The sequence below is a fragment of the Staurois parvus genome, unplaced genomic scaffold, assembly GCF_062004578.1.
Source record: "Staurois parvus isolate SC_StPar_1 unplaced genomic scaffold, SC_StPar_1.0 ptg000388l, whole genome shotgun sequence".
Classification (NCBI taxonomy): domain Eukaryota; kingdom Metazoa; phylum Chordata; class Amphibia; order Anura; family Ranidae; genus Staurois; species Staurois parvus.
The window spans coordinates 1,237,578-1,262,773 of NW_028318184.1; the positions used below are offsets into that span (position 1 = coordinate 1,237,578).

Below are 25,196 nucleotides of genomic sequence, written 5' to 3' on the forward strand. Positions count from 1 at the left end.
TACCTGTTCTACAAGAAAAAAAAAAAAATTAGAACTTACATACACTTGAACTATATAAACTTTACGGTCGAATATGAAGAAAAAGCCAAAACATACCCATATTATGGCCAGCTTCATCTTCCACACCAGGAATTGGGCGGTCCAAATCTTCAGTTTCACACTGCGTTTCCTCCATCACCTGTTTTCCTTCAGTTAAGTCTTGCTGTCTAGATGCTGATTCTGCAAGGTTTGAGAATTCTTTTTGGCCCACTTGCCAGAAGCGTTTCATTTCTTCATTAATGTTTATTTCATTATATTTCAGTCTTACAAGCGCCAGAGGAATTCTACACATGTCATCATTTTGGAAATCTTCAATAATCAACTCCACTACGTCTTCTGTAACATGTTGATAAAAATAATCACACCCCTCTGGAGTCCATGTATCGCCAGCAACATTAAATCCAGCAAGGCAGCAAGGGAAAGCTTGAGCCGGGACACTGGTGATAGTGGTAGGAAGCTGTCGAATTTCATCTCTAGCAACATTCTCCACATTTCCATAGTCAACAAACCTTACAGTAGCGACATCAGTCTCCATTTTGGAAACAAGAGCCCGGTACCAGTTATTGTCTTCGCTGTACATAACATTGCAGGGGCTGCCAACCTCAATGGTTTCAATAAAATGGTCATCTCGGACAGACATTTCTCCAGCTTCCTGAACCTCTCTTGCTAGGAAATCAAGATCTGTTGTTGTTAATTGACACCAGAAATAATTGGGGCTGTCTACAGAGCTTGCAAAGACCTTTACTGTGTCTCCAGTTTGTGGAAAATTCCAGGTGAACGAGTTAAGGACTGCCACATTCTCTGGTCTAGTCTGCCATTCAACAGTTGGTTCTGCATAAAGTGTATCAAGTGTTGCTGATAAAAAAAAAAAAAAAAAAAATTTAAGAATGGCTGTCACAAAACATATGCAGAATTCCTCCTACATTTTTTCTCATCTTACAGTCAGCCATCATGTACTATAGAATCCCCTCCCCCTCAAAATAAACACACATGCTCTCTTTTTTTCGCATTAATTTAACTAACAATTGCGCGGTCATGCAAAGCTGCACCCACATTAAATTTATGTCCTTCTTTTCTCACAAATAGAGCTTTATTTTGGTGGTATTTGATCGCTTGTGCATTTGTTATTTTTTGCGCTATATTAAAAAAAAAAAAAAGACCAACAATTTTGAGAAAAAAAAACAATATTTTTTACCTTTTGCTATTAAACATGTCCAAAAAAAATGTAAAATATCAAATTTCATCATAAATTTAAGCCAAAATGTATTCTGCTACATGTCTGCTTAAAAAAAAAAAAAAATCCCAATATGTGTAAATTAATTGGTTTACATGAAAGTTATAGTGTCTACAAATGGCGGTATGTAGACTGGAATTTCTTCCACTTATAGCGCGACTGCGGCAGGCATTCTAACACTGTGGGGAACGGACTTGGTGTCACTGACATCCCCAGTGACAATAATACAGTGATCAGTGCTAATAAAAGGCACTGACACGGTACTAATGGCACTGGGCAGGAAGGGGTTAACATCTGGGGCGACCAAAGGGTTAACTGTGTGATGTGTGTGCTTTCCACTGTAAGCACACTGCTTTGTATGGCTCTGCTATGTAGAGCCATACAAAGCAGTGTGCAGGAGCTGACAGGGGAGAGAACTGTACTATTTACATACAGTTCTCTCCCCCAGTCAGTAATACTCGGTGGCCACTGGCTGGGACCCACAGATTGAAAGTCGAGGCTGTGAATGGCGGTGTGGGTAGGGAGCCCCCTGCCAGAAAACACAAAATCACCTATATATACACGTGATTTTGCACACCCCTGGTACCCTGTAACAGTATTTCTGCTATAAGGCATCGGAAAAGGGGTTAATCTGGCCTAGAATTATTGCCCAGGTAAAATTTGTTAAATACAGAAGATCCAGAGTCTTTACCAGGTTGAACTAGAACTTTCTTCTCGGGTATTGCATTCACCACAGCTTTCTCTATTATACAATGCACATCCTCTGTTGCTGTTCAAGATAAAGAAAAAAACAACATTTAGAGATCATCAGCCCAGTTAAAAACTTAAAGTATATGTAAAGCTTAACAAACTGTTCTTGTTTGCTCTGTTAAATATACCACAGTTTTGTTATATCTGTTCAGTAAGTGCAAAAAAATACTCATTTCAGAAATGCAGAGCAGTGATGTGGACAGCCAGAGGACCCTCTTCTTTGAGGAATATAGAAGATGCAAGACTGTTGCATCACAGGGCAATGGATCAAAGCGGAGTTCCACTCAAAAGCGGAAGCTCTGCTTATTTGCCTCCTCCCCCCTCCACTGCCATATTTGGCACCATTTGGGGGGGGGGGGGCAGTTACCTGGTTCCGACAGGTATCCCCCTCCCACTTCTGGCTCAGTTTGCCACGGTGAGATGAGCCGGATGTTTGGCCCCCTCCTTCCTCCCGCAGTCTCCTGGGAACTTATTTGCTTCCTCCCCCCTCCACTGCCATATTTGGCACCTTTGGGGAGGGGGAGCGGGTACCCGAATTTGACAGGTACCCGCTCTCACTTCCGCTGCGATCGCATAGGCAATTGTAGGTTTCCTCCCCCCTCCCTCCCCGTAGTCTTCTGGGACAAGTGACAGGTCGCAGAAGACTACAGGGTCACACACAAAGCGCGATGCTTCTTGCGCATGGGCAGTGGGCACCCAGCTGTGAAGCCACAAGCGGTCACACCCGGGTGCCCACACTGCAGATGCCGGCGCCAGGGAGAGAAGACGGCCAGTGAAACCAGAGGTGCTGACACCGCTGGACCGAGGGACAGTGAAGTGTCTGTATTTTAAAAGTCAGCAGCTACAGTTTTTGTAGCTGCTGACTTTTATTTATTTATTTTTTTCAGGTGGAACACAGCTTTAAACACTTTAAGACTGGGCCTATTCTTAAACTCTTGTTTACCTAACCACACGCATCATCAAACCTAGGCCGCTTCAACCATGGCAGAACGACAGCACTAAATGCCTCAAACGTCGCAGTCGCGCACTGGAGAGACTGTGGCGCAAAACTAGGTCCCCTCATGCATTCTCCCACTACAAATCTGCCTTCCTCACTTACACCTCCTCCCTCCATGCCGCCAAGCAGGCCTACTTTGTTAAACTGATCAACACCCTCTCCTCCTGCCCTCGCCGACTCTTCTCCACCTTCAACTCCCTGCTCTCTCCCCCCCCCTCCTCCACTCAGTACCTCACTCACCGCCCACGAGATTGCCACCCATTTCCACAACAAGATTGACGCTATCCGTAAGGACATTGTCAACTCGCAATCTACCTCCCCACCCAGCCTCCCCACCCTCCCCACCCCCTCATCTCCCCCCTCCTCTGCCCTCACAACCGCACTGTCCCCCACCTCTCCCAAGGCCCCGCCCACCGTAACCCCCCCTGCACTGCACTCCCTCAGCCCTGTCACTACTGAGGAAGTCGCCAAGGTCCTCTCAGAAGCCCGCCTCACTACCTGCCCCCTATCCCCTCTCAACTCCTCCGGTCACCCCCCTCTTCCCTCATCCGCTCCCTCACCCACATCTTCAAACTCTCCCTCTCTACTGGTGCATTCCCCTCCCCCCTAAAGCACGCGCATATCACCCCCATCCTCAAAAAGCCCTCCCTGGATCCCGCGGACCCCAACAACCTCAGACCCATCTCCCTGCTGTCACTCACCTCCAAGTTCCTTGAGCGCATTGTCTACGATCGCCTAAGCGCCCACCTTACTGACAATAACCTCCTTGTTCCCCTCCAGTCCGGCTTCCGTCCCTACACTCCACTGAAACTGCCCTCCTCAAAATCACTAATGACCTACTAAACGCCAAAGCCAAGGGCGACTACTCTGTCCTTCTCCTGGACCTCTCCGCAGCCTTCGACACAGTTGACCACCCCCTCCTCCTTAATAAACTACTCTCCCTTGGCATCAGAGATACCGCTCTCTCCTGGTTCTCATCTTACCTATCCCGACGCTCCTTCAGCGTCACCTACAACAGTGCCTCCTCCCCCTCCCTCCCCTTCTCTGTTGGGGTCCCTCAAGGCTCTGTCCTTGGACCCCTTCTCTTCTCCATCTACACCTCCTCCCTGGGCAAACTCATACACTCCCACGGCTTCAACTATCACCTTTACGCTGACAACACTCAAATTTACCTCTCCACCCCTCTCCTCACCCCCACTTTCTCCGCCCGCATCACTCACCTCCTAAACGACATCTCAGACTGGATGTCGCTACATTTCCTCAAGCTTAACCTCTCCAAAACCGAGCTCCTCGTCTTTCCCCCTGCCCACCCCCCCATCCTATCGATCATCACCAACACCACCACTATCATTCCCGCCCCGCAAGCCAAAGTCCTTGGCGTCACTCTTGACTCGAACCTCTCCTTCCAACCTCATGTCAAATCACTTAAAAACACATGCAGGTTCCACCTCCGCAACATTGCCAAGATACGCACCTTCCTTACCCCAGACTCCACTAAACTACTCGTACACTCCCTGATTATCTCACGCCTTGACTACTGCAACTCCCTCCTCACCGGCCTACCCCAGTGCAAGCTCTCCCCGCTTCAGACCATCCTGAACTCAGCGGCTAGACTCATCCACCTCACCAACCGCTCCACCTCTGCCACCCCCCTCTGCCTCTCCGTCCACTGGCTCCCGATTGCCCAACGCATCAAATTTAAACTTCTAACCCTGACCTACAAAGCCATTCACAACACTGCCCCTGACTACCTCACCAACCTGATCCCCAAGTACCACCCTACCCGTACCCTTCGCTCCTTACAGGACCTCCTTCTATCCTGCTCCCTGGTCTCCCCCTCCCATGCACGACTGCAAGACTTCTCCAGGTCCTCCCCATCCTCTGGAACTCACTGCCCCAACCTATCAGACTGTCGCCTTCCCTCTTCACATCCAGGCGCTCCCTCAAAACCCATCTCTTCAGGGAAGCCTACCCCACCCTCACCTAACGGCCATTCTCCCTCATTCCTCCCACCACTTCATTCCCCTCAGCCACTTCCTACTGTACCACTACCCCCTCCCTCCTAGATTGTAAGCTCGAAAGAGTAGGGCCCTCGTACGTTGTTTGTTATTGTTGTACTGTGCTATGTATTGTCCCCCTATTTTGCACAGCGCTGAGCAAACCCTTTGGCGCTATATAAACTCGATGTAATAATAATAATAATAATAATAATAATAATAAATGTACAAATCAGTATTTTTTTTATAGAAAATTACTTATAACCCCTAAATATCATATATTTTGCAAAGCAGAGGCCCTAGAGAATAAAATGGTGGATGTTGAAATTTTTTATGGCACACAATATTTGGGCAGCGATTTTTTAAACTTTTTTTGGGGAAAAAATACACTTAAAAGTGAGAACAATAGTTCTAGCATCAAACCTCAGTGAACCAAAATTAATTTAACATTTATGGTGCAATCACTGTTTTATGTAGCAACGTGGGACCAACATGTGCGCTTGCCTTTGCGCATGAGGACAGGGGGGGTGGAAAGCGTTTGAAATTTTTAGCTTTTATTTTGTTTTAAAAAATTGTATTTATAACATTTTTATTGCGATTACAAGGAATGTAAACATCCCATGATAATAAGCAGTGACAGGTCCTCTTTACAGAGATATCTGGAGTCTATTAGACCCCAGATGTCTGCTCTGCCCTTAAAAGCATTGGCTAAAACCAAGATCAGTATGATTGAAAGCTTTTTTCAAACCAATAATGGTTTGTTTACAACCCGCAAAACTGGAAGTGAGGAAATACTCTTTGCTTCCAGATTCTTAGACCATAGAGATGACCAGGGACATTCCAGTCCCCAATCAGCCACAAAACCACTGGTCCCAGGTTTCCCGGTTGGACGGGAGAGCCTGGGAAGGCAGCGAGAGAGGGGACTCCTCCCGCTGCTTGTAAAAGCAATCCAGTAGGTAGGATTTATTTTACAAAAAAGTGCTCCAGCGGCTGAAGAACACAATACCACCAATTGTAGTCCCGCGATAAACGGGTACGTCACAGGGCGTGAAGTGGTTAAAGGAAGAAAACACAGGGAAATATGCATGTATTGCAGAGAATCACTGTATATTTTTTTATTCACTCCTGACATACACTTTAAACACTTGCCCTTCTGACGATTTACCCCCCTTCCTGACCAGGCCATTTTTTGCATTACGGTGCTGCGTTACTTTAACAAATAATTGCGCGGTCATGCAACACTGCACCCAAATGAAATTCACGACCTTTTTTTTCCCCCACGAATTAAGCTTTCTTTCGGTGGTATTTGATCATCTGTGCGTTTAATATTTTGCGCTATAAAAAAAAAAAAAAAAGACCTACAATTTTGAGAAAACAATATTTTCGACGTTATGCTATTTAACATGTCCGGAAAAAAACATTTTAAAAAAAATCAAATTTCGTCAAATTTATGCCAAAATGTATTCTGCTACGTTTTTGCTAAAAAAAAAAAAAAAAAAAAAAAAATGTCACTGTGTAAATAATTGGTTTAAGTGAAAGTTATATAGTTTACAAATGGCAGTATATATATACTGGGATTTTTTTAATGTTTACTAGTAATGGCAGCAATCAGCGACTGCGGTGGACATTCTGACACTGGGGGGAAGTGACACCAATACAGTGATCAGTGCTTAAAAAAAAAAAAAAAAAAAAAAGAACACCGACATTGTACTAATGGCACTGGGTAGGAAAGGGTTAACGAGTGGCGATCAAATGGTTACCGGAGTGCTGGGAGTGTTTTACTAAGTGTTTTGTAATCACAAAGCAGTGTGCTGACAGGGAAGAGGACTGTTAGTAAACAAAACAGTTCTCCTCCCCATTGGAGATCCTCAGAAATCACCAGGCGCCGGTGATGGCTTGCGCGCGCCCCCTACATGAAAATGCAAAATCACGTATATACAGTATTTCAGCTATAGGGCAGTCGAAAAGAGGTTAAAGTGGATCTAAACACGATCATTAAAATCCCATAATCTTTAACGTGATAATGACATTTCAAAATAGCTTATAGTCTTTAAATCTACCACCTTCATAGCTGTGGATTTAAGGGATTATAGGATGATCATACCATGACGGTGAGACACTCGTTGTTATGGAGTGAAAACTCCCAATTATGCTTCTGTGTTGTCCCCCTGCTACCATGTGAACCTGGTAAAAACATTCATCACTGTCACCAGTGACACATCAATAATAGATAGCGGACATTGGTGGAGCTGCATTGACAAGTGGCTGAGAGAAGCTAGAGGAGATCCAACCAAACTTTATTTTTCACTTCTGGATAAAAGAGGGAAGGGTTAGAACCCTGGCAGGTTTTTGTTATCCAAAGCTCTGTTAGACTGTTTTACTCTCACTTCCCGTCCAGCTGACAAAGTTATACTGGACAGGAATCAAGGTAACTCTCCAACAGAAACAGAAGAGGGAAAAGCTGGAACCCGACATTTTTTTTTTTTTTTTTTTTAAACGTGTCCCTGTTGCAAATTTTGCTCTGCTTTCAGTCTGGTGAAACCATTGTCAACAGGACAGGAAGTGAAGGTAAATCTCTCTAAAGGCATCCCAAATAGTAGTAAAAACTCAAGAGTTATAATCCTTTTCCACTCCACCCAAAAATAGTTTTTGGTTTGACACACACTAAGGAGTCTGCACAACCAGCCTGCCCATAGATGGACCAAAATTCGACTGGTTTCTGCTGAACCGGACAAATTTCTATCCATTTATTACTAGCTTTGAGCATTCATACAGGCTCCATAAAGGTTTGCTGTATAGTTTATAATACAGTTATCTATGGCTGTCATCTCCATCAAGTGGCTATAATGCAATTTTTTTTGTTATAGTACAGCTATAGGCAAACCTTTTTTCTGCTTTAGGCAAAACTATAGGCAACATTTTTTTCCCTTTTTGAATAGAATAAAGGAGGGTTATAGCCCCTGACAGCTTTTTTTGGCATCTGTCCATTGAGGGGGGACTTCCTTACCCATAGCCAAAAAAAGTGAGAGGAAATTCCTGTAAATTAGGGAAATCACTTGTTGTGACCAGAACTAGTGCCCTTATTGGAAGATTGCCCCTCTATTACCGTCCTGGGGACAACCCAAAATTTGGGATTTTCTTCTACTTTCACTTTTGATAACGGTAAACAGGACAAATACGGTGAATCTCCCTAAGGGTAGAGGTGCTTTAATCCTACTCCACTCTATCCAAAAGTAAAACACAAAAAAAAAAAAAAGTTTGGCCTTTAATTATCGTCTTCCATACCGGGAATTTTGACCCCCTTCCTGCCCAGGCCAAATTTTCAGGTTTCAGCGCTCTCACAATTTGAATGACAATTGCGCAGTCATACAACATTGTACCCAAACTAAAACGTTATTTTCTTCACACAACCAGAGCTTTCTTTTGGTGGTATTTAATCAACACTGGGGTTATTTTTTGCTAAATTAACAAAAAAAGACTGAAAATTTTGAAAAAAAAACACATTTTTTTTGTTTCTGTTATAAAAGTTTGCAAATAAATAATTGTTCTTCATAAATTTAGGCCAAGATGTATTCTGCTACATGTCTTTGGTGAAAATAACCCAAATTGGGATGTATTTTTTAGTTTGTAGGAAAGGTATAGAGATCAAACACTGGGATATATCTGAATATTGATCAATCCTGAAGTATTGACAGTCCGACGTACTTCATAAGAGGAATGGCGAGTTTTTTGAAGTTGTATTTTTTGTCATAATTTTTCAGAAAATGAAAAAAATTTTAAAAAATTATTTTCACTATTTTTTTTTTTTTAACATACTGTCACCAGTGCAGTACAGTGCCATCATAAACTTGGCATGGCGGTGATCAGCGACACTGACTGGTGACAGTATGAAAGAAAAAAATTATAATTTTTTAAATTTTTTTATTATTTTTAATTTTACTTTTTTTAAAAAAAAAATTTAAGATTTTTTTTCTTATTTCACTATGACCAAAGTAGTATTTTTTTTTTTTTACATACTGTCACCAGTGCAGTACAGTGTCATCATATAACTGGCATGGCGGTGATCGGGGCACTGACTGGTGACAGTATAAAAGAAAAAAATTATAATTTTTTTACATTTTTTTATTTTTAAATTTAACATTTTTTTTCATATTTCACTATGACCAAAGTAGTTTTTTGGGGTTTTTTTTTTTACACAATTTGCTTATAGCAAAGAATTACTTTGCTATAAGCAAGCATTTACCTGAATGACATCGATTCATTCAGGGTTTTTTTTTTTTGTGTGCTTAGCTGTGATTTGCCCATGGCTAATCACATGACACAGCTGGGCTGTGAGTGGCCCAGCTTGTGCATGTGATCGCTGTGACCATTCACAGGAAGACACACTAGTATACAATAGATGGCATGAATTAAGCCATCCATTCTATACAACTGTCATGTGACGTGCTGTGATTGGTTACAGCAAGTCACATGGTACTGGGCACCGGGGACGGCACTCAGATCTGTCATCGGCCGTGTCCGAGGCACACGGCCGGTGACAGATCGCGCCGCTGCGCGGCTCTGCAGGCACACAAACTGTGCATGCCGAAAGGATACCATATGGCGTCCACCCGGAAAGGTGAGGGCTTTTGCCGGCCACCATTCACCCATAAGCCGGGTGGGAAGAGGTTATACTTTAGGCTATTTCATGAAAATACTGCATAATGGCACTTCACCACTACCACTACTAGAAGTAACTACCTCCTGACATGCTGCAGTCTTTTGTATGCAGAGTGGACCCCACCTCTGGACAACCAACTACAAGTGTCCACATAACCCAGGCAGTGATGTGGACAGCCAAAGGAGGACCCTCTTCTTATTTGCCTCCTCCCCCCTCCACTGCCATATTTGGCACCTTTTTTGGGGGGGAGGGGGTACCTGGTTCTGACAGTATCTATACCACCATTTGTAGAAGCTATAACTTTCACGTAAACCAATTAATTTACACATACTGCGATATTTTTTTTTTTTTTTTTTTAGCAAAGACATGTAGCAGAACACAGTTCGGCCTAAATTTATAATGAAATTTGATTTTTTTTTTTTTTACTGGATATGTTTAATAGCAAAAAGTCAAATATTGTTTTTTCCTCAAAATTGGCTGACTTTTTTTTTTTCCTAGCACAGAAAATTAAACAGAGAGGCGATCAAATACCTCCAAAAGAAAGCTCTATTTGTGGGGAAAAAAAGAACAAATTTCATTTAGATGCAGCGCCGCATGACCGTGCAACTGTCAGCTAAAGTAAATCAGCGCCATATCACAAACAATGGCCTATCAAGAAGGGGGGGGGGTAAATCCTCTGGAGGGCAAGTGGTTAAAATTAAACTAGCCCAGGAATTAGTAGGGGGGGGGGCAGGGGAAACAAGCCCAATGTTCTCTCTTACATTTTGGATACTGTGGGGTAGTCAGTTTTGGTCAGGTTTTAATTTCTATCTTTGAGATTTTCCTTTACTTCCTGTGCAAGTAATACTCGGAAGACATGGGGGTAGTGACTACTATGTCAAGAGAAAAGAATAAAGAACACTAACAAGGTCTAACCCTTGTTTTTACTGTGTCCTATTGGAGAGATTTCACACCAAGTAAAGGAAATCTCTCCAGAAAGGGAACAGATGACAATAAAAACCCGACAAAGTTCTAACCCTTCCCTAGTCTATTCAACTGGGGGGGATGTTTTTGCTTCTGCTGGGCATTAAGACAGCAATTATTCTATAAGTCCAGAGCCCATCACAACATCAACACAAAATAGTTCATGACAACCCTTAAAACTGAAGGGCAGACTAAAGCATTGTAAACAACAGGACAATGACTATTTTGGCAACCTGTTGACTCCTTTATACTGTGACCTACAATTTTCTTCATTGGCCTCTCCATGGGTAATCTGTAATCCATCACTGGGGGTGCAGAAGTATTTGACACCACTTCAAACCAAGCAACAATTTCCCCATACATGTTCCTTTCTCTTGAATACTAAAGAAGATCTCTACTGGTCAGGCTCAGCTGCAATTGTGTAAAGCTATGCATTTACGTTCGAATACACACCAGAAATGTATAGGTTGTATGGAGATCCACGGCTGCATGTCTTAAAGTAGAATTCAAGACTAACCCTAACTAGTCTTAAATCAGTCCATGCCCCGTCCTAACACCTGCGCTGAATAACCTGTGTAAGAAAGTATACATACATATTTTCATCTCATTCTGGTCCGGTCACATGATCCTCTGCCAGCAAGCAGCAACTGCAGCGGATGAGCGCGCTCATCAACATCTGGGAATGTCTGGGAGTGGTGACGTCACCCATAGGCTAATATGGCCCATTCATTGTTGGTGGTCTCTTCTCTCCCCTGCAGCCACTGCGGACTCACATAGGGGCACTGGATCACGTGACCAGACCGGAGCAGGCTGAAAATAGGCAAGTATATACATCTTTCTTAGTCAGCATATGTGTTAGAAGGGGAAATTAGCTTTTTAAGACTAGCTAAAGTAGAAGCCTGGGCTAAACATAAAACTGCTCCCCCACCTTCCTTCTAACACCTATACTAACTACCCTATAGAAGAAAGATGCTTCTACTTACCTATTTTGAGGGTGCTCCGATCTAGTCACATGATCAGCTCCCAGCATAGCTTCAGGGGAGAGGAAGGGCAGCCAACAACAGATGCCCCATAGTAAGCCTATGGGTGATGTCACCACCCAGGCATTCCATCCCTTGTCTGCGATCTCTTGTTCTCTGAAGCCAACCCACTGGGAGCCGATCACATGACTGGAGTGTCCTGAGAATAGATAAGTGCAAGTATTTTCCTTTTACAGGGTAGTTAGTATAGGAGTTAAAAGAAGGGTGGAAGTGTTTTAAGCACAGTTAGCTCTAGCCTAAATTCTTGCTTGGAATTCTACTTCAATTTTCTGGAGATCTACGGTTCAACTTCAAGTGAAGCTTCATCCAAAACTCCCCCCCCCCCCACTCCTCCACCTAATTTGGCATGCAATTTTTTGGCGGAGGGAAGTGGGTACCTAGTTTTGCAAGGTACAGTGGATATAACAAGTCTACAAACCCGTTAAACTCCTAGATTGTAAGCTCGTAAGAGTAGGGCCCTCTTACCCCTCGTACGTTGTTTGTTGTTGTACTGTGCCATGTATTGTCCCCCCTATTGTACAGCGCTGAGCAAACCCTTTGGCGCTATATAAACTCGTAGTAATAATAATAATAATAATAATAATAAAATGTCAGGTTTCTGTGATGTAAAAAATGAGACAAAGATAAATAATTTCAGAACTTTTTCCACCTTTAAGCACTTGCCCTCCTAAGGATTTCCCCCCCTTCCTGACCAGGCCATTTTTTGCGTTACGGCGCTGCGTTACTGTGGCAATTGCGCGGTCATGTAACGCTGCACCCAAATGAAATTTACGTCCCTTTCCTTCCCCACAAATTGAGCTTTCTTCCGCTTGTATTTGATCGCCTGTGTTTTTTATATTTAATATTAAAACATGTCCAGTAAAAAATTCTTAAAAAATCAAATTTCGTCATAAATTTAGGCCAAAGTGTATTCTGCGACATGTCTTTGCTACAAAAAAATCCCAATACGTGTAAATTAAATGGTTTAGGTCAGGGGTGGGCAACTCTGGCCCTCCAGCTGTTGTAGAACTACAAGTCCCATGACGCATTGCAAAACTGACATTTACAACCATGACTCCCAAAGGCAGAGGCATGATGGGACTTGTAGCTCACCAACAGCTGGAGTGCCACAGTTGCACAGTTGCCCACCCCTGGTTTAGGTGAAAGTTTTAGCGTTTACAAATGGTGGTATAGATACTGGAATTTTTTTTTTTTATTATTAGTAATGGCGGCGATCAGCAACTTATAGCGAGACTGCGGCAGGCATTCTGACGCTGGGGGGAACTGACTTGGTTTCACTGACATCCCCAGTGACACCGATACAGTGATCAGTGCTAAAAAAAAACAAACAAAAACACTGACTGTACTAATGGCACTAAGCAGTAAGGGGTTAACATGAGGGGCGATCAAAGGGTTAACTGTGTGCTTGGAGTGTTTTACTAGGGGGGCATGTCAGAGTGCTTCACTGTAGGCACAAGGCTTTGGATGGCTGTGCATGGCCATCCAAAGCAGTGCGCCCGAGCTGACAGGGAAGAGAACTGTTAGAAAACAAAACAGTTCTCCTCTCCGTCGGAAATCACCTGGCGCTGACGAGTAATCACCGCCCAGGACCGGATGATTGACAGTTGCGGCTGCGAATGACGGCGCAGGTAGGGCACGCGCCCCCTACCCGGATATATATGCACATACACACACACAGCGGACAGGAAGCGCTTAATGTAACCTATAAACTACAACTCAGTTGAACAACAAACTGAAATCTTTTAGGTGGAGGGAAGTAAAAATCAAAAACTAAAATAACTAATAACTTTTGATGTGATTCCAGCACTCAGTCTTTTTGGGTATGAGTCTATCAGCATGGCACAACTTGACTTGGCAATATTTGCCCACTCTTCCTTGCAAAAACACTCCAAATCTGTCAGATTGAGAGGGTATCTCCTGTGCACAGCCCTTTTCAGATAACCCACCAGATTTTCGATCGGATTCAGGTCTGGGCTCTGGTTGGGCCATTCCAAAACTTGAATCTTCTTCTGGTGAAGCTATTCCTTTGTTGATTTGGATGTATGCTTTGGGTCATTCTCATGCTGAAAGATGAAGTTCATTTTCATGTTCAGCTTTCTAGCAGAAGCTTGAAGGTTTTTTGCCAATATTGACTGGTATTTGGAACTGTTAATAATTCCCTCTACCTTGACTAAGGCCTCAGTTCCAGCTGAAGAAAAACAGCCCCAAAGCATGATGCTGCCACCACCATGCTTCACTGTGGGTATGGTGTTGTTTTGGTGATGTGCAGTGTTGTTTTTGTGCCAAACATATCTTTTGGAATTATGGCCAAAAAGTTCAACCTCAGTTTCATCAGACCATAACACATTTTCCCACATGCTTTTGGGAGAATTCAGATGTATTTTTGCAAATTTAGCGGGCTTGGATGTTTTCCTTCGTAAGAAAAAGCTTCCATCTTGCCACTCTGCCCCATAGCCCAGACATATGAAGAATACAGGAGATTGTGGTCTCATGTACCACACAGCCAGTACTTGCCAGATATTCTTGCAACTCCTTTAATGTTGCTGTAGGCCTCTTGGCAGCCTCCCAGACCAGTTTTCTTCTCGTCTTTTCATCAATTTTGGAGGGATATCAAGTTCTTGGTAATGTCACTGTTGTGCCACATTTTCTCCACTTGATAAAGACTGTCTCCACAGTGTTCCATGGTATATCTAATGCCTTGTAAATTCTTTTGTACCCTTCTCCTGACTGATACATTTGGAAGCTCTCTGCAGACCATAGCTATTGCTGTAGGATGTGACTAAGAAAATGTCAGGAAAGACCTACTAGAACTTTATTTGGGGTTAATCAGAGGCACTATAAAAGATGACAGGTGTATACTGACTCCTATTTAACATGGTTTTGAATGTGATTGCTTAAATCTGAATCCAACTACATCCCCAGTTATAAGAGGGTGTGCACACTTATGCAACCACATTATTTTAGTTTTTTATGTTTACTTCCCGCCACCTAAAAGATTTGTTTGTTTTTCAATGGAGTTGTACAGTTTATAGGTCACATTAAAAAGGTTGAAAAATGTTATAACCACTGTTCCTGCTCCCACTTCCGCTCGGATGTTCTCCTCTCCCCCTCCCCGCAGTCTTCTGGAGGACATCACAGGTCCCAGAAGACTGCAGGACAATTCACAAAGCACAGTGCAATTCGGGCATGTGCAGCCAGCTGTGAAGCTGCAAGCTGTGACAGCTGGGTGCCCACACTTAAGATGCTGGGAACCCGAAGGCCAGTAAAGAACTAGACCTGGTGTGGGCGGAGCTGCATGCATGGACAGGTAAGTGTCCTATTATTAAAAAGGTCAGCAGCTACAGAATTTGTAGCTGCTTTTCATTTTTTTGGTTACAGAGCGGAGAATGGCTTTAAATTGTTACAGGTTTCTACACTGCCCCAGTATTGCAAACTTTCAATAAAATTTTGCTGAAACAGAACCAGGGTAGAAGCAATTACTGTAAATCAAGGACTGTTTAAAGATCTTCTGCATATACCACATAAATATTGGGCTAGGTGACAGGTCCTATTTAAAACTGAAAACCAATAATGTAGATGAATAAAACAAAATACAATAAGGAAAGCCTTTGCATCACATATATCAAAGCTTCAGAAAGCATTTTTTTTCAATGTCGTTTATAGACAGTAGAAACTGTCCTGGCTGCAACAAAGAACGATTCTATTTTTCCTTTGCTTGGTAATTGTAGCAAAAGAGAACTGGCCTTAAAGTGGAACTATACTAACCTAGTCTTCTGCATTGCAGTGTCCCAAAGCCTCCAGCCAGCTGCTGACATCTTCACCCATTTTCACTGGCCAGGACTAGATCACATCACTCCCATGCATGCACGGGAGTTTACCTATCTTGGCATTACCAAAATTGTACACGGAGCTACGTTGTACGCAGCTCAGTGTACATGGCGTACAGGTAGGTTAGGAACTTTAATGCAGAGGAGACACCGTGGTGGCCATTTACTGAACCTTGATAGTGCAAATTCTGGGGTTGCTTTGCAAAGAAACCTATCAGCTTCCAGGGTTTTTTGCCAAAGCTTAACAGAACAAGCTGAAGTTAAAAGCCAATTGGCTACCATGCACAACTGCACCGGATTTTGCACTCTCAAGTTTTAGTAAATAACCCCCAGTATGTCTCTTCTGCATTAAAAATGATGACACTTATTTCTCTAAAGTTCCACTTTAAAGTGAATCAAAAGCCATTTTTCTTCATTTTGATAGAGTAGGAAATAGTAAAACCAATGTCCTATACACACACAAAGTTTAGAACAAAGTTTACGGCAGCCAGACTCATCCACCTTACCAACCGCTCCATCTCTGCCACCCCCCTCTGCCAATCCCTCCACTGGCTTCCGATTGCGCAACGGATCAAATTCAAAATCCTAACACTGACATACAAAGTCGTCCACCATACTGCCCCGAACGACATCACTGACCTAATATCCAAGTACCGCCCAGCATGCACACTCCGCTCCTCACATGACCTCCTTCTCTCTAGTTCCCTAGTCTCCTCCTCCCATGCCCACCTCCAGGACTTCTCCAGGGTGTCACCCATCCTCTGGAACTCCCTACCCCAACCCATCAGATCATCACCTACTCTCCTCACCTTTAGGTGCACCCTGAAAACCCATCTCTTCAGGGAAGCCTACCCCACCCCCAGCTAACTTGCTGACCTCCTCCACTCTTCCTACCACCCCATCCCCCACAGCTATCTCCTGTGCCACCATCCCCTCCCTCCTAGATTGTAAGCTCGAAAGAGCAGGGCCCTCAATCCCCTCATGTTTTGCATTGTATTGCTATTGTTTTGTCACATTCTGTCCCCCTTTGTAATGTTCGGCTCTTTAAAAATACTGTATAATAATAATAATAATAATAGAACTTAGGTACAGTTGAATATAAACAACATTATGGTCAGTTGTAAAGAAAAAAAAAAAACCAAAAGGCATACCTATATTAGGGCCAGCTTCATCTTCCACTCCAGGAATAGGGCGGTCCAAATCTTCAATTCTAAGCTGCTTTTCCTCCATCATCTGTTTTTCTTCAGTTAACTCTTGCTTTCTAGATGCTGACTCTGCAAGGTTTGAGGATTCTTTTTTGCCTACTTGCCAGAAGCGTTCCATTTCATCATTAATATCCAGTTCATTATATTTCAATCTTACAAGTGCCAGAGGAATGTTGCACATGTCATCCTGTATATCTTCAACAATCAACTCCAGTATGTCTTCTGTAGCACGTTGAAAGAAATAATCACACCCCTCTGAAGTCCATGTACCGGCAGCAACATTAAATCCAGCAAGGCAGCAAGGGAAAGCATAAACTGGGACACTTGCAAGAGTTGTAGGAAGCTGTCGAATTTCATCTCTAGCAACATTCTCCACATTTCCATAGTCAACAAACCTTACAGTAGCGACATCAGTCTCCATTTTGGAAACAAGAGCCCGGTACCAGTTATTGTCTTCGCTGTACATAACATTGCAGGGGCTGCCAACCTCAATGGTTTCAATAAAATGGTCATCGCGGACAGATTTTTCTCCAGCTTCCTGAATTTGTTTGGCTAGCGAATCAAATTCTGTTGTGCTTAACTGACACCAGAAGTAATCAGGGCCGTCTACAGAACTTACAAAGACTTTTACCGTTTTTTCAGTTTGTGGCAAGTTCCAGGTGAACATTTTAATGACTGCCACATCGTCCTGTCTTGTTTTCCATTCAGCTGTTTCTTTTCCCTTCTCTTCCTCTACTAAAGGTTTTAGGAAATCATTGATGCAGCCTTTGTTATCATAAAGAACTACATCCCATTTACTTCCTTCCAGTTTTACAAACTCACACTCTAATTGATGGTCAAATACGCGTTCATAAAACTTTCCCAATATCTCTGGACTGTTGGAGACAGAAGATTCCCCATTAGTAGAATTTAAAGAACAGTGAATACTCTGAGCAGGAATAGAGTGCAGCTTATGGGGAAGTCTGTATATTTTACAATTGGAAATCACAGACGTATTGCCATAGTCTATATATTGCACATTTAAACCTAAAGCAGTTTTCTGTTCCACAACTGCTCTGTAGTACAATTTATCACTAGCAAATAAAGCACAAACCACATCCCCAATGCTGACATCCTTTTCAGATACCACCTCATAGGTACTCTGGTCACAGTTTAAAAGTTTGGAAATCTGGTCCAGTAAACTAGTCTCTACAGTCTGTACATAAAAGTCAAACACGGTTTTTGCATGGGAAACATACACAGGCAATTTTTCGCCTGAAGAGACATGTCTCGTGGAAATGTCACTTATCTTTGTTATAGCGTGAGCCGGTGTGCTACCGCAAGGCTTTGCGACTGTATTTGGTTTGGGACATAACTCTTTACCAAAATTTGGGTCTGAGTTCTGACTTGATGGCGTATCATAGTAGGAGTGGCTTTGTGAACTCTGGAATTTAGTCATCTCTTTCTTTCTCACACTAGAGTCTGGATTGGCGACTCTGTCTTGGTACAATGTACTTTTTGAATTGCTCAGAAAAGGCAGGAGATCTTTTTTTTGTGAACTGGGCTCCTGATATTTTGCATTGTTCTCCCCATCTGCCTGATGCTGAAACGACATCTGAGTTCCTGGGAAGCATCGGTTTCGTTTTGGCAGTACTGTACTACTGTCCGTGTTGGCAACATTACGCCCTCTAGTCTGTGAGCTCTGCCCCAGAACTGATTCACACGGTCTCTCTCCATTTACAGTTTTTGTTTCATTTTGATTGAATTTTGAGGATGGTTGACTGCTGGGATGAAAAGCTGGCTTGCAAGTTAATGTATTTTTAGGAATATTTAATCCCAGTCGGCTTTTGAGAGTTGCATTGATTTGCTCATTACCGTCATAGAGTTCCACTAATAACTTCCCATCAGCTTCTTTGGCAACAACTAGTGCCCTCAAAGATCTGTCCCAAACAATGCTTTCAAACCAGGTCACAACTTCTGTTGGAACAATTAATGGAATATCAGGAAAGGAACATTTAATTGCCTGCATTGGTAAAAGTAATAGATCATGCTCCTCATGCACAAGTGGTCGGAGATCATCTACTGCGACTTTTTCAGTGTTTCCATAATCCACAAAAAACACCTCTGTCCTATCAGTCTCTGAGCAGATAAAACCACGATACCACTGCTGGTCAGTGAATTTTGCAAGACACAGTGGTCCACAGAAAGGCAATTTCAAAAGCGGGTTTTTCTTGCAAGTTTTCCTACTAGCTTCTGTAATCTTTGCAAGAGTGTGTGTATTCTTTGACAGCTGGCAGTAAAACTCCAAAGAAGGATTGACATGTGTGATGGAAACCTCTTCTTCACTTCCCGTTTTAATGTCATGCAATGAATAGTAAAACGACTGAAGGTGCACAGATGGCGCAAGGGTCTCATGCAAAAGATATTTCGCAAATCCTCTCTTTGCCAAGTTAGTGCAAATGTTTTCAAATGGAGTGTACAGATCTACTATATTAAAAAGTTCTTTATCTACAAAAGCTGTGGCATAAAACATGCAGTGGAATTCAGATCTTTTTGATGCTTTTTCAACAAAATCACGAAAAGCATTGGTGGCTTTAATGTCCCAATTAAAAGGATTGTTTCCTATTGGGGCAATCATGTTGTATAAACTACACTTGAAAGCATGAGATTTTACATGAAAAAAGCCACTGGCCATTGCACGCAGGTTTACAACAGGAACCATCTCTCTCATCCCATAATCCACATACAATACTTCCACACTATTGGACTGTGTTTCACTCACTGGGATATCTGTAATGAAGCCTCTGTACCAAGTTCCATTTTCTGGGCTCCTAGCAAAGCACACATTGGCATCAGGCTCAAGAGCTTTGTCTGTAACAAGACAATACATCTGTATTGAATCCATCAAATTATTTAGAGCCGAGGTCTGTGCTTTATTTTGACACCAAAACAACCCAGGATTTTCTATATGGGAGACATTCACTTCAATAGCTGTACCCGGTTCAAATAGCTGGTCTTCATAGGGTGAATAGTGTATCCGTTCATCACCTGACAGTTCTACAATAGCCTTTTGCTGTTCACTCTCCATTAAACCGGAATTAAACACAGGCTGGCTTGGGATACTATAACTACCTCCATTTTCCCCCATTTGCACAACGGTAATGGTTTCAAACTCTTCATATCTTGCATGCCCCGCCGATGACAATACCTTTCCTACATTTCTTTCATCTGTTCTAGATTGATCATGGATTTCTACAGTGTACTTATCAAGATTTTTGGATATCACATGTATTACAAGCTTCTTATTAACAACGGTTACTTTAAAAGCAAGGATTGCTTCTTGGCTCCAGCTCCTTCCCAAGGGATAGATGTCAATCAGACAGCACCTGATGGCCAATGCCGGCAGGCCTTTAAATTGGGCAGGCAATTCTTTGACATTATACCAGTCGGTCAACTCAACATTTCCATGGTCCAAAAAGTAGACTTTGACTAGCTTATGATCAATGGCAACAATTTCAGCCCGATAGTACATACCGTCTTTGAATTTGGCACAGCAGATTTGACCAGGCTTAGGTTTCATTATAATGCCCTCTAACTTGGAGGCCTTGGAATACATGCTGGTGATAAGATCCACCATCTCCTTGTGTTTTCCGGAGTCCCTTTCAGTCCGAACATAAAAATTGGAAGGATCAAAAATAAACTCCACCACTGCATCATAGAAAGTGCTGGTCTTTAGCTCTACGGTGGAAAATTTAGGGACATAAAAGTTTTCTTCAGGTAACTTTAGGGGATCGGTTTTCTCCCCATCTTCTTCAGGACAGAGGGGTGCCTGAGCAACAGCGGGAATGACAGAGGTGTCAGACTTGGATCTCAGGTTTTGAATCCGCGTGCCAAAAAAGTAGTTGAGGTTAAGCCCATCTGCAGCCATTAGGGTGACCACATACAAGTGTTCATAGGAGTTGAAGAACTGAATTGTTGCACTCATCTGCTTCCCCTGTAGCAAGGAGCGCAACTCTGCAATTAATGATGGCTCCAAGCCCATTCCTCCATCTGAAATCCCGTACAAAGCACACCGAAACGTGATCACCGGCATATGAAAGAAGTCCGCTGCCAGTGTACGCAGGCAAGTCAAAGGCACAACCTCTCTGCGCCCCCAATCTACGTGGATGACCGTAGCTACCTGGCGCTCTTGAAAAACCTCCTGCAACAGCGAGCGGTACCAGCGTCCGTCAGCTCCACGGGACGCACATGGCTGTCCTAGCTTAAAAGGGTTTTGATAGGCATGATTTCCACATCCACCTTGCACCATGTAAAAATGCTGCATGCTGTCTGAAAGGCTGTGGACCTCTTGCGCCATCCTAAGGACCTGGCAAAAGATGCTGTGAGGGTCAGACACTTGAGTGACCATCACCTGTTCTGTCACACCGCTCTGAAGGCGCAGATAGTTGTAATCTATGCTTTCCTCTTGCCAGGGACCTCTTTGCCCTGTACCATTCATGGCAGAAAATGGAGGGTGATGAGTTGTACTACTACAGCCAAGCAAAGCAAGGAATGCCGGTTCAAGAATGGCTTTGGCCAGTCCACGTAACAGAGCCTGTTGTGTGACCTCACTGGCTTCCAGCAGCACCAATCCTTGAGGGAGGAGGAGGTCCTGCACCTGACCTTGGACTTCCTGTCCTTGCAGTGAGTAGAAGTAGTTCAGGGAGCTGTATTTCCAGTGCTGGCCTGTAGGGGGCACCAGGCCGCTCAGAACGCAGACCAGCATGTGCTGCGGCAATGGGAAAAAAAGGGAGGCCTGGGCCTTGCGCAGCCTGCTGACATTCACTGAGGTGCCAGCTCCCTGTTCCAGCAGGAACACCTGATAGTCGGCTCCTCGCTGTAGTAACACTTTACAGCGCTGCCACTGCCCACCCACCTCGGCAAGGCACAGCTCACCCGCCTGGGGCCTACCCTGCTCCCCAAACGCCACCGCCTGGGCCGGCTTCTGACAACTGTGCTCCTCCTTGGTGTCCTCTAAACTTCCCCACAGCTTCACCACCGGCACTTCGGCCCTGGCCTCGACCCGACACACCCGCAAACGGATAACACAGCCCACCGCAGCCGCCATGTTTTCTGCCTCGTGCGACGTAGCCACCAAAGCGTCTGGAGGCCACGCCCCATGGTTCCTAGGCGGACCCAACGCAAGGGCGGCCCGCTGGTGACATCAGCGTTTGGCGACGGATTCCTTTCATGGTCCGGGCGGAAGTGGGATAGTGGGGTTCCGGGGTTTGGTCTATGGTTCCCGATCTATCATCTTCATAAAACTTATATTAAATGTGCCCCCAACTATACGCATTATATATTCATGGATTCTGAATTATCCACTTCACACACCTGTACCATATAACCTGAACCCTTCATACGCTCTGTATTGTTAAACATGGCCCCTTACTATTACCCTTCAGAAATGCTGTATTGGACGTGGCTCCCAACCAGGGGCGGACTGACTACTCATGGGGCCCCCGGACAATAGGGGATCATGGGGCCCCTGTGTCCTTGCCCAAACAAAAAAGCCTATGAAAAAGGTACCAGGGGCATCTCATGGGGCCCCCTTCTAACCCCGGGCCCTTGGGCAGTGCCCGAGTTTCCAAATGGTCAGTCCGCCCCTGCTCCCAACTAATCCCCCTCAGAAACGCTGTATTGGACATGGCTCCCAACTAATCTCCCTCAGAAACGCTGTATTATTAAACAAGGCTCCCAACTAATCCCCCTCAGAAACACTGTATTGAACATGGCTCCCAACTAATCCCCTTCAGAAACGCTGTATTATTAACCGCCTCCCGCCCGCCATATAATAATAATAATAAAATGACGGACGCAAGGCGGTTCTCTCGTTCTGGGAGGACGTCACATGATGTCCTCCCATTCTAAGTGCGCATGCATGGCTCCAGGAGCGCGATTGGCGGTGCACTGTTTCCCTGGGACACAGCAGATCACCGATCAACGGAAAGAGCCAAAGATGTTGGCTCGGTCATGTGATCAGCTGTGTCCAATCACAGCTGATCGCATGTAAATAGGGAAATGACGTTTAACGGCATTTCTCTTTTCACGAGCTGTCACGCTGACAGCTGGAGAAGAGAGGAGAGCCAGTAATCGGCAATCCTCGGAGGGGACATGTATACAGACCATCAGAGCACTGATGATCAGTGTGCCCTGATGATCTGTGTAGCCCCAGCAGTGACACCTGTCAGTGTCCATCAATGCCACATATCAGTGCCTACCAGTGCACATCAATGCCACATATCAGTGCCCATCTGAGCTGCCTTTCAGTGTCACCCATCAGTGCCAGTCAGTGCCACCTATCAATGCCAGTCAGTGCCACCTATCAGTGCCGCCTATCAGTGCCAGTCAGTGCCGCCTATCAGTGTGCATCAGTGCTGCCTATCAGTGCCGCCTAACAGTGCCAGTCAGTGCCGCCTATCAGTGCAAGTTAGTGCCACCTATCAGTGCCGCCCATTAGTGCCACCTATCAGTGCCATATATGAGTACTGCCTTTCAGTGCCCATTATTGATGCCTGTCAATGCCCATCAGTGCCACCTATCAGTGTCCATCTGTGCAGTCTATCAGTGCAGCCTCATTAGCGCACATCAGTGAAGGAGAAAAATCACTTATTTACAAAATTTTATAACAAAAACTAAGAAAAAATGTTTTTTTTTTCAAAATTTTTAGTGGTTTTTGGTTTGTTTAAGAAAAAATAAAAAACCCAGAGGTGATTAAATACCACCACTATCTGTCCCAAAAAAATGATAAAAATTTCATATGGGTACAGTGTTGCATGACCGCGCAATTGTCATTCAAAGTGCAACAGCTCTGAAAGCTGGAAATTGGCCTGGGCGGAAGGGGGTATAAGTGCCCTGTAGGCTAGTGGTTAAACATGGCTCCCAACTAATCCCCTTCAGAAACACTGTATTATTAAACATGGCTCCCAATGAATCCTCTTCCTATTAGGCGTGGTCCACACTGGTGCGCTGCAGTTTGGTTGTCTACCGCGATAGTAAGGCCTGCTTCACGCCTGTGCAGATTTGCGGGCCACATTAGCGCGGACATAGCAGCCCATTCATTTGAATGGACTGCTGTGCCTGCGTTTCCCACAGAAAAAAACGTTCATGCACCTTTTTCAGAACACGGCCGCAGGGAAATCGCATGGTGCAAAAGCACCATGCGATTTCCCTGCAGTTCCTGCACCTGCAAACCTACTGAGATGCGTGGGGGTGCCATTTACCCCGTGCCTACTGGGCACTTATACCCTATACATATATATTTCTTCTATTTGACCATGCGTTTTCTTGAAAGCCTGTCAAAGTCCTACATACTGCATTTTTTATGTACTTTAAGAAAACACACAGTCTACAAGAAGTCAATGGGATCCCACCTAAAACCGCGTATAAAACACATACAATCGCACTACTTCTAAACCGCAGTGCATGGTATGAACATGGCCGTAAGCATGGCATTCAAATGATATCCTTCATATGCATTGTATTACACATGGCTCCTAACTGGTCTCCTTCATATACATTGTATTATAGGAGAAGTAAAGCCAAAGCCTTTTGGCTATACTTCTCCTATGGATCACAGCAGTTCAGTGTGTTCTGCACTCCTGTGACTCACTGTCAGCTGACATCACAGAGTCGGTCCAGGCTCTTAAAAGATCCTGACCATATGGTCAGGATTGGCCAAGAATCCTGGACCAACAGCTGGCTCAGCCTCTCATCAAGCCTCTGAGAGCCTAAGCCAGCAGCTTCCACCCGCTCCACAGCCTGGCACTCCAGTGAGCGCTGGAGGAGTAGAGCATAGAGCCACCAGCTCTGTGCTCACTGAAGGCTGAGAAGTGAGCTATCAGGGTTTTTTTTTTTACTGAAACCCATACTTCTCTTTTAAACATGGCTCCCAACTGGTCCCGTTCATATACACTGCATTAGGCCAGGTTCACACCGGTATACTGTAGTTTGGGTGCAGTGCAAATCTATGAGGGGTCTTCAAAAGGTTTCCGCACTTTTATACATATACAGTATATACAGTTACCGGTCACTTTATTAGGTACAACTTACTAGTACCAGGTTGGACCCCCTTTTCCCTTCAGAACTGCTTTATTTCTTTATGGCATAGATTCAACAAGGTGTTGGAAACATTTTGGAAAAGATTTTGGTCCGTATGGACATGATAGCATCACACAGTTGCTGCAGATTTGTCAGCTGCACATCCATGATGCGAATCTCCCGTTCCACCACATCCCAAAGGTACTCTATTGGATTGAGATCTGGTGACTGTGGAAGCCATTGGAGTACAGTGAACTCATTGTCATTTTCAAGAAACCAGTTGGAGATGATTTGAGCTTTGTGACATGGTGCATTATCCTGCTGGAAGGAGCCATCAGAAGATGGGTGCACTGCCACCCGGTGTGGTCTTCTGCTGCTGTAGCCCATCTGCTTCAAGGTTCGATGTGTTGTACGCTCAGAGTTGGT

At 44.1% G+C, this 25,196-nt stretch overlaps 1 protein-coding gene across 1 annotated transcript in view; it reads right to left on the reverse strand.

Moving 5' to 3' along the window:
• LOC149455752 (tudor domain-containing protein 15-like) overlaps positions 1-21,798 on the reverse strand; it is a 92,597-nt gene extending 70,799 nt beyond the window's left edge. Inside the window, exons 1-2 of the mRNA XM_089685851.1 lie at positions 16,659-21,798; positions 97-894 (exon numbers count right to left, since the gene is read on the reverse strand). Coding sequence (XP_089541977.1) covers positions 97-894; positions 16,659-21,798 — 5,938 coding nt within the window. The remainder of the gene's footprint in view (positions 1-96; positions 895-16,658) is intronic.
• Between the last annotated feature and the right edge of the window lie 3,398 nt (positions 21,799-25,196).